Source organism: Phasianus colchicus, chromosome Z, assembly GCF_987193195.1.
Source record: "Phasianus colchicus chromosome Z, bPhaCol1.hap1.1, whole genome shotgun sequence".
NCBI classification, from domain to species: Eukaryota; Metazoa; Chordata; class Aves; order Galliformes; family Phasianidae; genus Phasianus; species Phasianus colchicus.
The window spans coordinates 78,433,613-78,449,008 of NC_143476.1; the positions used below are offsets into that span (position 1 = coordinate 78,433,613).

The window sequence follows — 15,396 nt, forward strand, 5'->3', positions numbered from 1 at the left end:
AGCATATTATGGGCAAAACCTATTTCAAACTAGCCTCACTGATTCTCCAGAACTAAGTCACAAGTGATCACTCTGAGCAAGCAGTATTTGGTGCAGCTCATCTCTGGTAAGTCATGGTTCACAGGAGGACCAGAGTGTGCACTGGTGGCTTGGCTGCTTGGGAAAGAGAAGACATACATTGCAATTACAAGCCCCACAGCTGATATATAGAATGACTGACTTTTCCTTCTCACTACACCTGCTACTAACTACAGATGTGTGGCTAATTTTTGCAAATGACCCCACAAAAAAACAGCAGAGGACAAGAAATTGATGATTTTGTGTTTTAAAGAGAAGAAAATACAATGGCATCTAAGAAACAATGAAGAAAATCTACGCAAGAGCAGAAATGCTACAGATATCTGAGATAACAAGACAGGAAAACTGGCATGTACGTTATTCTGCAGGGTGTCTGAAGCTGACTGATCACAAAGTGGTCTTTTGGCATATTTGTGAGTGAAGATAACTAAGAGCTCAAAACTCTTCACTAAATGCTAGAGTCACAGATGTGGTTTAGAGGAAAGGACAAAAAGCACAAGTATTTTGCAATGCATATCAGCATTTCAACTACTGGATATACTCACTTATAAACCTAAATATGGATTTTGACGGGCATAATTTAAGGCTACTATAACTGAAAATTTCAGGACTATGTTTTTCTTTTCTGTGTTCTCTTACAAAAGATAGTCCTGTCTACAATTCATTTCCAGAATGTACTTTCAGCACTTAGAAATCCCAAATCCCTTCTTGTTAATCATATATGCTATCCACACAGAAGAAAGATAAGATGAAATCCTTTCTTCTCCATGTGAGAGTTTAGATACTGTCACGTTGTCCCAGATAAAATACTTATCTGTTATACGAACTGACCAAGAAGTAAGAGCAGTGAAAGCAACTCAGAAACACACAGACTCAAGGCCTTCCTCAAAATTTTCAGACAGTTATCAAAGCTATGCCTAATCACAGAGGAAAGTGATGATGAAAATACTACTTGGTTCTCTGCCAAAATGAGTGTTCTTTCCAGCAGGAATGTCTTAGCAGTATCAGAGCAGTATAACTTACATTTACCTGTGCCAAGCTTCCTGATCTTGGCTCCTATAATGGCTTCTGTGGTAATTTCTACTACATAATGGAGTATTTTTCTTGCTCAGAAATACTTCTGAAAATAAGGTGAGCATTCTAAATACTTTGCTTGTTTAAAATCTGTTTCAAAACTTGCTATTTTTAAATATGAATTCTCAACAATTCTCATGCTGTTCCTGTAAAAGAGGATTCACCAAGCTGACAGCAATGTTAAACTTTTTTTATTACCAACTCTGCTCTGGTTTGTATTCCATAATTATTACTTATATAATTGAGACACTGGCAAAAATTCGTCAGTTAGAAGAATTAAGGAAGAGAAAACAAACACAATGACTAACAACTATATTATGATACTATTGTTCATAAAGAAAAAGTAATGAGTCTGCAGCTCAAGGTAGAGACTCTGCCCTTTCTCATTATCCTCTTCTACTCCAAACAAGATTAGAATAGTTACATACAGAAATATAATACTTTTCCTGATCACCAAAAAAAAAAAATCATTTAAAAAATAAATGTTCATGTATGAGAAATGGTTTGTCACTGCATTGACTGCAATGTGAGTGTGCCTAAATCACAAAATGTGTTCAGCCAAAACCCCACAGAGTCACTGACATTTACTGAGAATTTCAAACCAGATAATGAAGTTCTTGCTATCTCCCAGCTCCAGGAACAAATGGAAAGTTCCCTTTCTCAGTGAAGAATATGCTTCAATTCAACTGCACCTTACTGCTTAGATTAAGAATTCCTCTCTGCATCACAAAAGTAAAATCAATGCCTTTAGACAACTTCAGTCTTCTACTTAACTTCATGGTGACACTAAGACGACAGTAGTTATCCCTTCAATCCATTAAGAAGACTCTTCACTTTGGCTGGCAATAGAAGACTTACAGCGTATGGCTGAGCAGCTACACAATTTCTCAGTAGAATGTATGCAGCATTATATAGACCCATATAGACAAGGCACTGGATTCACTGATCCTTGTAGGTCCTTTCCAACTAGGAATATTCTAAGGTAGACGTGAGTGTGAGACGCTGTTCAAAATGCAGACACCCAGACACCAATATATTTATTCAAGTTAGGCCAGAATCCAGTAGCCTAGACATCTGTAACTGTCTCAGACTGCCTGCTTTCCAGCATCTGCTTCAAAAGGCACGGGTCTCCTATAGGTTTTATAGGCTGTCTGCAAGTCTCATGCAGGTATTTTAGATACCTAGATGTTCTCCATATGATTCATCTATGTATCAGTTCAACCTCCCATAGAATCAGTGCAGAGAGAATCAATACTGTCTCTAGAAAAAAGAACAGCTGATGGAATTGATTTTGTTGCCTGAAAACATAACATTCAGGGACATTTGAGATGCTTGGCCTTAAGCTTTTTATAGAGCTCGATAAGCTTCTGGTTACTCCAGGACAATACAGATGTCCTACAGGTTCTGTGTTGTCTCTGTGGGTCCCATTCAGATGTCTGAGGTGCCCAGGAGTGTCTTTAGTGACAATAAAGCCTATGCATGGCCTGTGGTTAAAATCCCTAGTTCTATAATTGGTAGCTCTGACACCCAGAGCACACCTAAACTTAGATCAATTTGGACATGGAATACATACAAAGCACAGTAAGAGGGCAGACAGTAGCATATCAGAAAGACATTTTCAGGAAAGTAAAGTCTGGATTTCAGTCTCTCAGAAGGGTAACTAACCGATCATACTTCTGAAAAAAACAAGGAAAATAAAGCATTTGAGCATAACAGTTTCACGCACTAACTGGAGAAAAAAGAAGAAAAAAAAAAGTGATGCAAAACATTAAACTCATTTCTGAAGTCAGTCTAGATAAAAGGCACAGTAAATTCAGGCTCACAGCTCCTAAAATCATTGTTGAACAAAAACAGTTTACTCAAAAATATTTTCACAGTTCTATCAGAAAACACAAACATTTCATTAAACCTCCAGAGAATGAATTAGCATAGCTGCAATAGTGTACAATAAACTTTGATTTAGTATAAAGAAATGATAAAAGCCATTTCCTACTTCTTTCACTGGGAAGAAATTAGTTTTGGAACTATGAGCTTATGTATTGTTTTATTAACTGGGACTAATTCCAGGTTTGTCCTCTCCGTCCTTACGTGACCTGCACTGATCAGTTGTAGACAAGGAACAAGCAGACAAAACTTATTTTACTTCCTAAACATTTTGTAACCTCTGCCTGTGGCAATTCAGCCCCTTTGGATGCTGCTATACTGAGCCAAAACACTTAAGTGTATGCTTAGATACATATTTGAAACACCATAGTTACATTAATCTCACAGACAAATAGCTGGTGCCTACTTGAATACAAACTTGTAGTTTTCCTTGAAGCAGAACTACTATTGCACAGAGGTCAGCAAAACATTCATGAATCACTCCTGTCTCTTGTTCACGTTTACCTAAAAACAAAGCTCTGCAATTTTCAAAAGTACATAATCCCACACCTTCAAAACAACCTAAATTCTCAGGAATTGTAGTTCTGCTGACTTTACAAAAATGTCTTCAGAGATGTGAAAATGGGCCGTTTGCTTTAATTACACACATTAAAAATTACCTTCCCACTATTGTGACCTTAACACTTTCTCTCTGCCTGTGCTGTGCCATTACTGTTGCAGGCATCTCCAGAACATGGGCAGTGTGTGGCTCTGTGTCCAGCTGGCAGGAGGCTGCACGTCCCCCAGTCTGCCCAACTCTGACCCACTTCAAACTCTGATGAAGCAGACGTATTTGGCCACATTTAGCATCTCCATCTCAGTGATGGTGGGCACCCTGTGACTTTGCTTTAGCCATAGCCTCTGTTTAAGCAGCTGGCAAGCCAGGCTCCTGGCAGAAGGAGAACGTGAAAACTAAATCAATGGAAAGCCTCCAGCAGACGTAGCAGAAAGCAAACATGTTACTAAATGTCCAAGATCTGGTCCTGAATGCTGTGCAGTTCTCCTGCCAGCCGCTGGCCTCACAGCAGTTTTCTTGCCAGGAGGAAACACGTATGGGATTTAAGTGTGTGCCAAGGGTGGATCTGACCCCACTGCTGAGATCCAGCTCGAAGCACAGTTGCTTGTACAGCTGAATATAAGCTTTACTTTCAAGACACAGAAGTATGCAGATCTTTCCTTCCATGTATCAGTGTACACTGTGTCAGTAACATGCTTTGGTATAAGAGTTGTTAATATACCATGCCGTCATAAAAACAAACAAACAACAATTTCTGAAGTGAACTTCTTCAGTAAATCTGACACTGCAGATCCATCCAGTCCCAGTGGCAACATATCCACTATGCAGTACGTCAAACTAAGCTTATAGGAAGGTCTCAGCAAGTTTGTGCTGGGCAGAGCTTTGTGAGATTGTCAGGGTTCATCACCTACAAATGAGCTGGAAGAGTGGCTGGAAGCTGCTGGCAGAAACAGGCATACCCACATGAACAAAAAAAAAAAAAAAAAAAAAAAAAAAGGAGAAAGGAGAAAGGAGAAAAAGAGAAAATAAAAAGGAAAAAGGGAAAAAAGAAAAAGGAAAAGGGAAAAGAAAAACTATACTGGCAAAAAACCAACTTCATCTACATCATGCAAGAATGACACATGGGTGTTCTCCATGCTGTTATCTCCCATATTCCTGTTCAAATTAAACTTCCTTGTCTGACTTTTTCAGCCAACCATCTGCCACACACTCAGCACAGAAGTGCTAGGATCTCAGGAGTAGCTTACTGTTAAAAAATTATTTTCAGGATGACAAAGTGCTGTCACTTCACACAGTTTCATAGTATTACTGTAAATCAGGACACATGTAGTTAGCACTGTGTCCTGGATTTAAGCACGGGAACACAATTAAAATGTTTTTCAGTTTTTAATTCTGGAGGTAAGCTCCCAGAAATTACTATTTAATCAAATTACTATAGACAAAGCTGCCAGATAAAAGGTGACACTGTGGTTGAGTTTTATTTGTAATATGAAGATATTTACCTAGGACATCTGGACTATCCCTCAGCTGGAAAGGATTTAAAAGCCCATGTGTGCTTTTATATATTGTGAGAGCAATCAATTGGTTCACCAACTACATCCAAGCAGGGCTTACATTTGCCCACTTAATGAAGGTACTGTAACATACAGACCCAGTGGAGAAAGGATCAAGTCAGGACACATGCATTTTTGTTCTACTGGCTGTATGAGTTTCATTCTGAAAGACAGTGAATAGAAGCTGGTACATGTCTCATATTTCACTCAGAAATACCAACTTTCCACATTTCAGCAGAACCAAGGAGGAATTTGTAAATTTTATTTCACTTCACACACCTAACTAAAGGAGTGCTATGCAACAGGAAAAAAAAAAAAAAAAAAAAAAAAGAGTATAGAGCTTTATTCAGCAAATTCCTATCATAAACTTCCTCTTTTAAAAAAAAATTGAAGACAGAAAAGGATACAGAATAAAGTAAATAAAGGCTTAACATTGTTATGGACCAATTCTAATACAAAAACAAACACTTCATTAAACACACTTCCTTATACACTTCTTAAAGAGGCACTCTCATTTCCGTTGGGAGTGCAGGTAGCAGAATGAAAGTACTACTTTAAGAAGGAAATGAAAGTAGAGAACAAAAGAGAAAACTTGATCCATTCATTGCCTTCAGCAGCCAGCTACATTTGGGATGCAAATTGCATTTGGTAGATGTTACAGAAAATGCCTTAACTAGCATAGGAAAAGATAATTTTATAGATGAACTGGGGACAGTTGCCTAAAAAAGACTGGGGACAAGAATCTAAGCCACAAACATGGAAGTTGATACAGACACTCGTCTTCTTCCAATCTGAGGTCTTATTAATAAATCATCTTTAAAGAAGAATTCTCTGAAAATTGATCATCTGAATTCTAATTATATCTTATTGCAGCCTAATGTGCCCATTAACAATAAGGTAATATCCCTTGTATTTCTCCGGTAGTTCTGCAAAGACAAGTAATTAGAAATGCTAAGTATGTAACTCCAAGATAATGCAGAACTGTATCAGGGAGAAAGAAGATTATTACACCTTTAACCAGTTATGATTATAGGCAACTATTACACAGCTCTTTCATTTCATATCATATTCCAAAAATAACACCAGAAGGACTAACAAAGCATGGCTAGCAACTCTATCTGTACTTAATTTCCATTTGGTGACACGTAAGCAGGATTGGAACTAATGAGCAAAGAAAAAGGAAATAAACTGAGAGATGTGAGAAATTTTCATTGAGTATTTTATCAGTCTGTTTACAGCTTGCTGTGGAAGCTGTTTCCACTCCACTTTTTCCAAATTACTCATCAAGCTGCCCTGACTTTCTCTGCTGCACTGGATTCAGCCAGTAGGAGGTTGGTAAGGAGGGTTACCTGCTTAAGGAACCCCGCTAGTTCAGCAGCTCTGCAGTTTTGGGAGAAGCGGCAACACATTTGTGTAAGATTAGTAATTATGGAAAACATACTGTTCTCCCCAAAGGCCAGAACAAGACAGAGCAGATTTGGTTCTGTATTTGTTTACAGGAGTAGATCATAATCGGTGCTAGCAGATCAGTCTGATCACAACAACAAAGTTCCCACTGAAGTTAACAGGAAGTTCTTGTCCTAAATGAGTAAAAAAAAACAGTCACAAAGGACCAACCAGGTTCAAGGCAGGCCTCTGGGTGATACAGAAATGGCTACAGAGTGTTGCTGGTTGCAAGAGGACAAAGCATCAGAGAAAGCTCAGCTGGAAGGATTAATTTCCAGCCCTACATTAAATCTAAAAGATGGATGAGTTAAGGTGAATGTGTTTGGGAAAGAGAATGACTGAGGAAAGTCAGAGGTACATTCTGTGGATCTGAATCCTGGGCAATCTGTTAAATCGTGAGCAGAGCTTTGCCTGGATAAAAAGGTTTCTTGTAGCTACCCCCAGCCATCTGGCTGTCTGAGTTTACATGTTCATTTCAAATCCCTTTCCTAACCTCTACTTAAAAATTTCTAAGTGTATTTCTTATGCAACTTGTTCATATTGGCCTCAGATCAAATACGCCCAGCCTTAAAATACTTCCTCTGTACTTTCAAATAGTTCTACTTTTATCAGGGAAATACACTAAATACGCTTGTTAAAAAAAGAAAAAGTTTCAATTAAAAAATTAACATCACACACAATTCTTACATAATTTCAGTACACGAACAAAGAAAACCTTAAGATCTAACATCATCGATTCAGACTGCTTGCATTCCACGTGCCTGGTGTTGTCTATGAATTTCTCTTTCGTTTTCCAGCCTGTTGCCTCCATCTTACTCACCATCTTTACAATAAGACTGACATATTTTTCACATTTTGCATCCTGTTAACACAATCAAGGAACTTGCATAGTCCCGATGCATATAATACAAAATCACTCTGTATTTAAAGTTCTACATACACAAAGGCACAGAATGATATCATAAAACTTACCATCACTTGCAGAAAGTGAGTCATTTGCACAGACCAGTGCCAAAGTAAACAGCAGATGCCGAAGATCCATACCTCTAATTCTGTATTAACAAAGAAAAACAAGAGTTTGTTTATAAACTAATATTACTATGGATACATGACACTTCAATTATTATCTATTTCCACTGAATTTCTGATTGCATCTAAACTAGAAGCATATTTAGTTTACAGCTTATTGCCTCATATACATCATCTTGAGTTAGGAAATAGATAGTAAAGTCTTATTAAAAGAAGGCTAGCTCATGGGTCACTAGTTCATTTAATACAGAATAAGAAAATCAGTATTGTCAATTTTTAGCTTCCTTCCAGGCCACAACCAAAGTAACCACACTCCATACAGAGTAGCCTGTGGGGAATGGATCCCAACAACTGGCCTAGGTTAAATGTTAAAGTAGGAAAGAACAATATCTCTCAGGGAACAAAGACTTCAAGCTCACGCTCTCCTGATGCTGTTTGTCTTTGCAGGACACATATAATATTTCCTGAAGTATTATATGAAGTGAAAAACGAGTTCTGAGGGGACAGAGAAATAGCACTTTTATATTTGTCCATAAAGTAGTACAACAAACTTTGATTATATGCTGAAGTATTTTCAGCTAGACATTTTCCTTTTCCATCTGACATAACAGATCAGCAGAATAAATCGAACTATTGAGTTCACTATGGAGCAACGTTTTAACTGGGTGCTACTGAATAAAACAACTGGTGCTAGCAAACTTGGCTGTTAAAATAGTCCTACCAGAGTTAGCAAAGTTTGAATTTAATCAACTGTAAGACACAAGCATGCTGAGCATGGAAAACTATGTTCACATTGAACTGAAAAGATAATTCGCTTTACTTAATTTTCTCACCCCAAGAGAACAGATTATTCACACTGCAGGAAAAAAAAGCAATTATTACTAATGCCAGACTTCTCATTCATGCTGTTTAGAACAAAACTGGAGAATCAGAATGTATTTCTCACACCCTCATTAGCAAAACTACTCAATAATTCTCCAGTTTCAAGCCCAGCATGGGGAAAATTCATTCCAACTACATTGCAAAGCCTAACCTACAACTGCAAAGACAAACTGAAAGGTGCTTCCTTCTGTGCTGGGGCTGCTACAGGAATGGCCAGCTGCAGTGCTCATCCCTTTCCCACCAGGCACAGCTCTGTCCAAAGGGGCAGAAGTCTTAGAGCTTGGAGGGATGCAGGCTTGTGAGGCATTAGGGCTGATGTAAGAGCCTGTGGAGCAGAACTGAGGAGTGGCGGAAGGCAGTTGCTGCTGGAGAGCACAGAACTGGGTAAAGTTTAGAGAGCAACTAGAAACTAACTCTCCTACTTGCAGAGTAGGTACAATATGAAGTTCATCCCAGCACAGATACTTTTATCTAGCTCATCCAGTCCTCACTCCATCCGTATTCATGACTAAAGGATTCTTGTTGTCTCTTATTAATAAACCTTCTACAGAAACGCTTCACTGCATTTGTCAGTTTCTCCCCTCTTAGAACATTTCCACTTTAACAGTCCATCCCCACAGCCCTTCTACTTTCTCCCTGCAGCACTGCTCCCTCTTTCACAGATGTGAGCACAGCATTATTTTATTTACAACCCTGCTCTTCTACTATGACACCCAGACATCCCACATTGCCTCTATTTACACTTCCCTGTTCTCCTGTCTCCACCAACATCTGCTAATTTTCCTAAAACTCTTCTCCAAACTCTCCTACTTCTTCCTGCCTAACATCAGCTACAAAAAAACCTACAATCCACATAGAAAAAAACCTACAACCCAACCAACTCCATACAAAATCATCAACACTGTTGGTCTTTCAGAGAACATCTGCAAGTAGAATTTTGGTTTCTGTAACCACACCATACCAAGGAACTCTGTGATGAGAAGGGGATTGGTTCCCACAGGCTATCCCCTTGTTTGTGCACTGGAACTAGGAACTATCTTAGCTTCCTCCAAGGAAAAGTGGTCTGACAGCTGGAGCACTAACCCAGGAGTCCTCATTGCAGCCTTTCAGTACCTAAAGGGAGCCTACAAACAGGAGGGGAATCAACTCTTCGAAAGGGTAGATAACAGCAGGACAAGGGGAAATGGTTTTAAGTTGAGGGAGGGAAGATTTAGGTTGGACATCAGGGGGAAGTTCTTTACAGAGAGAGTGGTGAGGTGCTGGAACAGGCTGCCCAGAGAGGTTGTGGATGCTCCATCCCTGGAGGTGTTCAAGGCCAGACTGGATGGGGCCCTGGGCAGCCTAGTCTAGCATTAAATGGGGAGGTTGGTGGTCCTGCTTGTGGCAGGGGGGTTAGAGATTCATGATCCTTGAGGTCCCTTCCAACCACAGAATCACAGAATTGCCAGGGTTGGCCATTCTGTGAGTCTGGATGTATCCTGGAGGTCAGATATCATGTTAAACTTCAGTAAGGTCTCACTGCTGCAGATAGACAAAATCCCAGTTCAATACTGCTCTTCCTCTTGTGCTGGCATTCTTGTTTGCATAGCTGCATGTAGTGATACCATCAGGAAACTACTTCAGCAAAAATGAATCGATAAATATTTTTAACAAAGAACTGTTATAAATTGTAATAGAAAAAGCAAACAGGTTTATTCTGAGCACGTCCAATACAGACAGGATCAAGCTCAAAAATAGTGACTGCTCTTATCTGAAAACATGGAAAGTCTTTTATGCTCTATACAGGCCCTGGAAAAAGGAAATTCCACTTCCTCTCCAGCCTGTGTGATAGGTCTCATGCCAAGATCTACCCCAGACACATCCCCCCACACTTCAAGGGATGTGAAGCACTAGGGTCTGTGTCTTCTCTGCACCCAGCATGTAAACAGAAAGCACTGCTGATGTGCAGTAAGTCTTCTACTTCAGAACTTCTGGAGGTCAAGGCACAGCTGTACCACCATGCCTAAGGATTGTGGGACAAAATCTGTTGTGAAGCAGCTGCTCCATCATGATACTGCCTTTGGTGGTACAGATTTTGCAGAGAAGATTCCTTTGAAGCACCATCTGCTACACCATTGGACAACTTTCTTGTTGAAAGTTCTCAGATATCTGTTTTGTAACAACCCGCTGTTGCTCCTCTAAAACACTTGTGCAAGCTCACAAGGGCAGTATTGTTCAGAGGCTGCAACATTAACCTAGGGAGAGTCAGCTTTTTTCCTTTGATCAGCTGTAGGGCAAACTTGACCTTTTATAATCTACTAACATCAACCTCCCGAAAATTATGTCTGTACACGTATGAAAAACAAGTACCACAAATAAACTTCTTGTTACTGAACAGATCAAGAAATTTCAGCGCCTGTAACACATGCTATTCTAAAGGATAATAATCTATATCTTACCTAGCTCCTGCAGTTTGAAAGAACGAAGAGAGCTAAAACCAGAAAAATAATTACAACAGCTGACTGTCCTCAACGCAGCTGAAATTTGACCACAGGAACATTTGGCTAGAGGTCAGCTCAGGCTAATTGCTTCAGTAGAGAAGGAGAGCCAGGAGTTATAAAAAGGACAGAAAAATTCCTGGCCCTTTTCTATAGCTGTGCTGGAGTAAGGTCAATCACAAGTGAATTTAAACACAACTCTTCAGTGGGACGTGAACACAGTCAGCACAGACTGGGGAAGCTAGACTAAGAAAATCCCTGAGAAAATAAATTGTTTAGTTAGAGCATACTGAATGGTTTGTATCTACTCTGGACAGATAACAATATTGATTTTTGGAGCAAATCATAAAGAGTTCTACTTGTATACAAAACTGTTCTTTGAAGTGGAATTTTTATGTTTAGATAGCTCCTGAATCTGAAAGGACTTGAAGGAAAGAGAAAAATATTACACTTCATTAAACTGTGCCTAAGAAGGAATTTCTGCTTTTGCCATCTCCGTTAACTCACTGTACTCCAAGCACTCCAAATATGAGATTTTTTTTCCCCTATAACCTCCTTCAATTTCACTTGGCTTGCCAAACAACACATGTGCAACTATTCCAGAACCAAAGGTGGCTTCTCTGTTGCAAACCAAACACAACTGAATGAAGGACTAACCTGAGAAGAAGATTTACATTTTTTGTATGTTGCCATTTTGTATGTTACCATTTCATTAAATTTCAAACAGGCAAGCACACAAGAGGTCACGGTGCCTGTGGATGCGAGAAGAAGCAAATGCAAATTCAGGCTCTTAAATTCTGTGCCACTCTAAAGCAAATGTATTCAAATACCAAATATATGTGCATACCCTTGCTGAATTTCTGGGAGGAAATACCTTTATTTTTGGGAGTGCATACATTCCTTACAAGCTATCTCATGGCAAGATCAGTGGCAGTAAAAGCAAAATCTTCTTTCCCTGCTTATATTACGAAATTCACCCAGGTTTTGCTCAATACACATAGCTGAAATCACATCGCCTGCTCACTCTCACTTCACTAAATGCCAACAGTACAGAGTCATTTGCAGATGAAATGAATTAAAGACCTTCAAAGCAACACAATATAAAGCTGCCACAGACCTAAAGACTTCTCTGCTTGCGTGCTGATATTACAGCTTGGCTGAGTCACCATCAACGCTTAGATGACTGCCTGCTTTTATTGAGTCCTTGTCAGTGCCATATACGTGACCATCTTAAGAAACATAAATAAATGATTGCCTCAGTTGGGATGAATAGCACAACATTCACCTAGGGTCTGTGGTAATCCAGGATATGAAAAGAACAAGACATAATACCACAGAAACAGAAGTTATGCGTTGCAAATAAACAAATCTCAGAAAGGGCGCATTTCTCAAAAAAAAAAACAACCACAAAACAACCCAACAAACTCACAAAAACAAAAGACAGCACCACTGGGAAAGAATGAAGATCTGGCACAGGGCTGCAGTTATTACACATGGCTTGATGCAAATCTGCGTGTTATTAAGAAGTATATCTTCATAATAAACTGAAAGTATGGAACAGAAACAATTTTATGGTCTTAATTAGAGCTCTATGTAAGTCAAATCCTTTATAACAGATGTAAGTATTCAAGTTGGAAACAGAATCTATAAAAACAATTACTTTTTTTAAATAAAAAACTACTCATTTTGGAATACAAACTATATGATAGCTTCATTTAAAGATAAAATTTGACAGTTTTCAACAAGTCCTGATTTAATTTATTTATTTCTCTATTGTGATGGACATCTTTACCACCTTGACCAGAATTGATTTCTTTTCCTCCTTGACAGTTGTGTCATATAATTACTCTTACTTAAAACAAACTTAGACTGGTAACAGACCAAACGGTTATAGATTCTTGCATGTTATTTAATGAATTCAGACTTTAGACACTATGCTGAGCTTTTACTAAAAGCTCTTCTAGGTTAATTCAGCTGTAAGAATTGGAGAATACTACAAGAACATGGCATTATAATTCTCACCCTCTAAACGCTAGGATTTACATCATGCAAATTAGCAAGCGTACTAGCAAGCACGTGGCAACTACAGCCATTTAGGCTCCAGAACTCTTATTATAAAGAAATCAGCACCTCAGCTCTTCCACTTTTCTGCAACAGGATCAACTTATAGGCAGAGATAGCTGCTGCCACTCAAGTGATTATAAATAATGAAGTTTCTGCTGACCACAGGTGAATCCAGGTTTGGTTACAGTCAAGCAGTTTTCCTCAGTTGCTTTTAATCACCTTGAACTCAAGCTTGCCCTTCAGATCTCAGAGTATATTTGTTGTCAGGAGGCAGGGAGTTCATTTTTAATTGTATTTATACAAAGCTTTTCTCTTCCACTCTTGAAAATATCTTCAAAAAACTTCAAAAAGTTGCAAAACTCAGGTTAAAGACCCTAGTGTTTATCTGAAACTAATGGAATTACTTAACAGTTCATTAAGATGGGACAAATTAATTACATGGTTCAACTGAATGCTGCATTATTCATGTGCTGCTAATCAGACCAAAGACCACATAACAAAGCCTGTAAGACATTAAAGAACTCCTTTATTTAAATACTGAATTAAATGAAAGTTTGTAAGTGAAGAAGTACTGGAGCAGAATTTCTAGGTGGCCATTTTTGACTCTAAGTGTTTACATACTCACACTGGTTACCTGCAGAAAGCAGCAGGAAAGCTTCCACAATTTACATGCTGCCAATTGCTTGGTCAACAAATAATGACTAACTAGTTTAACAGAGGGTATATCTGTAAAAAGTGCATTTAAATTAGTGCAGCTTTGTGTGTCCTGAAATTCATACCAGTTTTAAGATACGATTTATATTGATTTCACTTACAACCAAGTGATCAAGTAAATATCAAGTACAATTATCTTTTTAAGAAGTTCTCTTCTGTAACACGATTAACTTCCTGGCTCTATTCCCCACAGATTTGGTGCTTTAGGTCCATGTAAATTTGAATATATAAACTGTGTGCATCTACCAAAAGTAGCTCACTGCTCTGACCAACTGCACACTTTAAAAGTGGTTAAAAGCCACTTTACATAACCTCACAAAAAATTCTGAGCTCCATTCTTAATTGTCTAAGTAAACACAAACTTGAGAGAGATCACATGATACTATCATGGAGAAAAAAAGTTATATTTTTACACGCAGCATTGTAAAAGTACATTTTCATAAGGCAGCAAGTAACTCACTGAAGACTGCTGTCCAAAGATTTAAAAAGTCAGTTAACTTCTTCCTCTACTTTCATTGGTAAGATCTGGAAATTAGAATATCCAAATACAGAGTTTGAAGAAAGCTTTGATAAAGTATCTCACATTAAAAGAAGTTGACTATATCCATCACAAGTAGTCTAAAAACACATCAGCATTTTTTCTACCATCCAAACAGGATGTCTAGAGCCTTTATGCTTAAACACATTATTGTGATACAGCTATCAACATCTTTTAAGCCAATAGCCATTGGACATAAGCTGCTAAGCTGCTCTTTTTCCAAGGCTAGTATGTCCAGTATTTCCAAACAGAGAAAGAGAAAACAGCTCATTTCATTACCTGAATTAATTCAAATGTAATGTATTTACATTTGAGTCTTTATCTTCTTTATTTACTGAGTCTTTATCTTCTAAGGACTCAATGCATCTTTTCTCCTACATCACATTTTCAGTGATATCACTGCCATTATTTGAGCCATCACAATTAGTACTGGTACTGAAAAAATTCTTCACAAAGGTGTTTTTTTCTTTTTAATTTGTGTGCATGTGCTTATAGTCCCTAGACACGGCAACCTATTTAACAGTCACTAGTTCAGTGAAGATGAAAATCATGTAGTTAATCTTCTAAGTAGGCACCAAGGAAGCCTGTTTTGGAATAAGAAAGGTAGCAGCTGGTGATTGCAGATGGCAATTAAAAATCTGTATCTGAAACTGAAAGAGCTCACTCAGACCCCATGCCCCTCTAATACTAATAAAAAATCTAAGACCTTCCTGTCAAATAAGCAATCAACAATAGAAATAAGGTTACCAATTTTAATGCTAATTTGCCAAATCTATTTATAAAGAGATCTTTTAATGTTTTCTGACAATGTTTTCCATACAGTCTACAGTGGGCTCAGTGCCTTCATCCATCTTCACACAAGGAAAGGAAGCTGCTTGCCTACATTTACACCACTGCCCCGCAGTAGAGTAACAGGTGGAGAGCTGCTGTAGCCTGTGATTTATCTGCCTCAGTGTGTTAACGAGAACAGTGAATTTATTGCCAGCCATCTCATAATAAAGCTGTAGTGGATCAAAAAAAAAAACCTCAACAAACCACAACACAGCTAATCATTTGCATTAAGAGATTAAGAATTGTAACCATTATAAAGACTAATTCTTC

At 38.3% G+C, this 15,396-nt stretch overlaps 1 protein-coding gene across 3 annotated transcripts in view; it reads right to left on the minus strand.

Moving 5' to 3' along the window:
• The window catches only part of GHR (growth hormone receptor), a 129,650-nt gene that overhangs the window by 54,790 nt on the left and 59,464 nt on the right, over positions 1 to 15,396 (minus strand). For all 3 annotated transcript variants that reach the window (XM_031609596.2, XM_090131290.1, XM_090131291.1), the window contains exon 3: positions 7,564 to 7,643. In XM_031609596.2, the coding sequence (XP_031465456.2) occupies positions 7,564 to 7,633 (70 nt within the window). In that variant the 5' untranslated portion in view covers positions 7,634 to 7,643. The remainder of the gene's footprint in view (positions 1 to 7,563; positions 7,644 to 15,396) is intronic.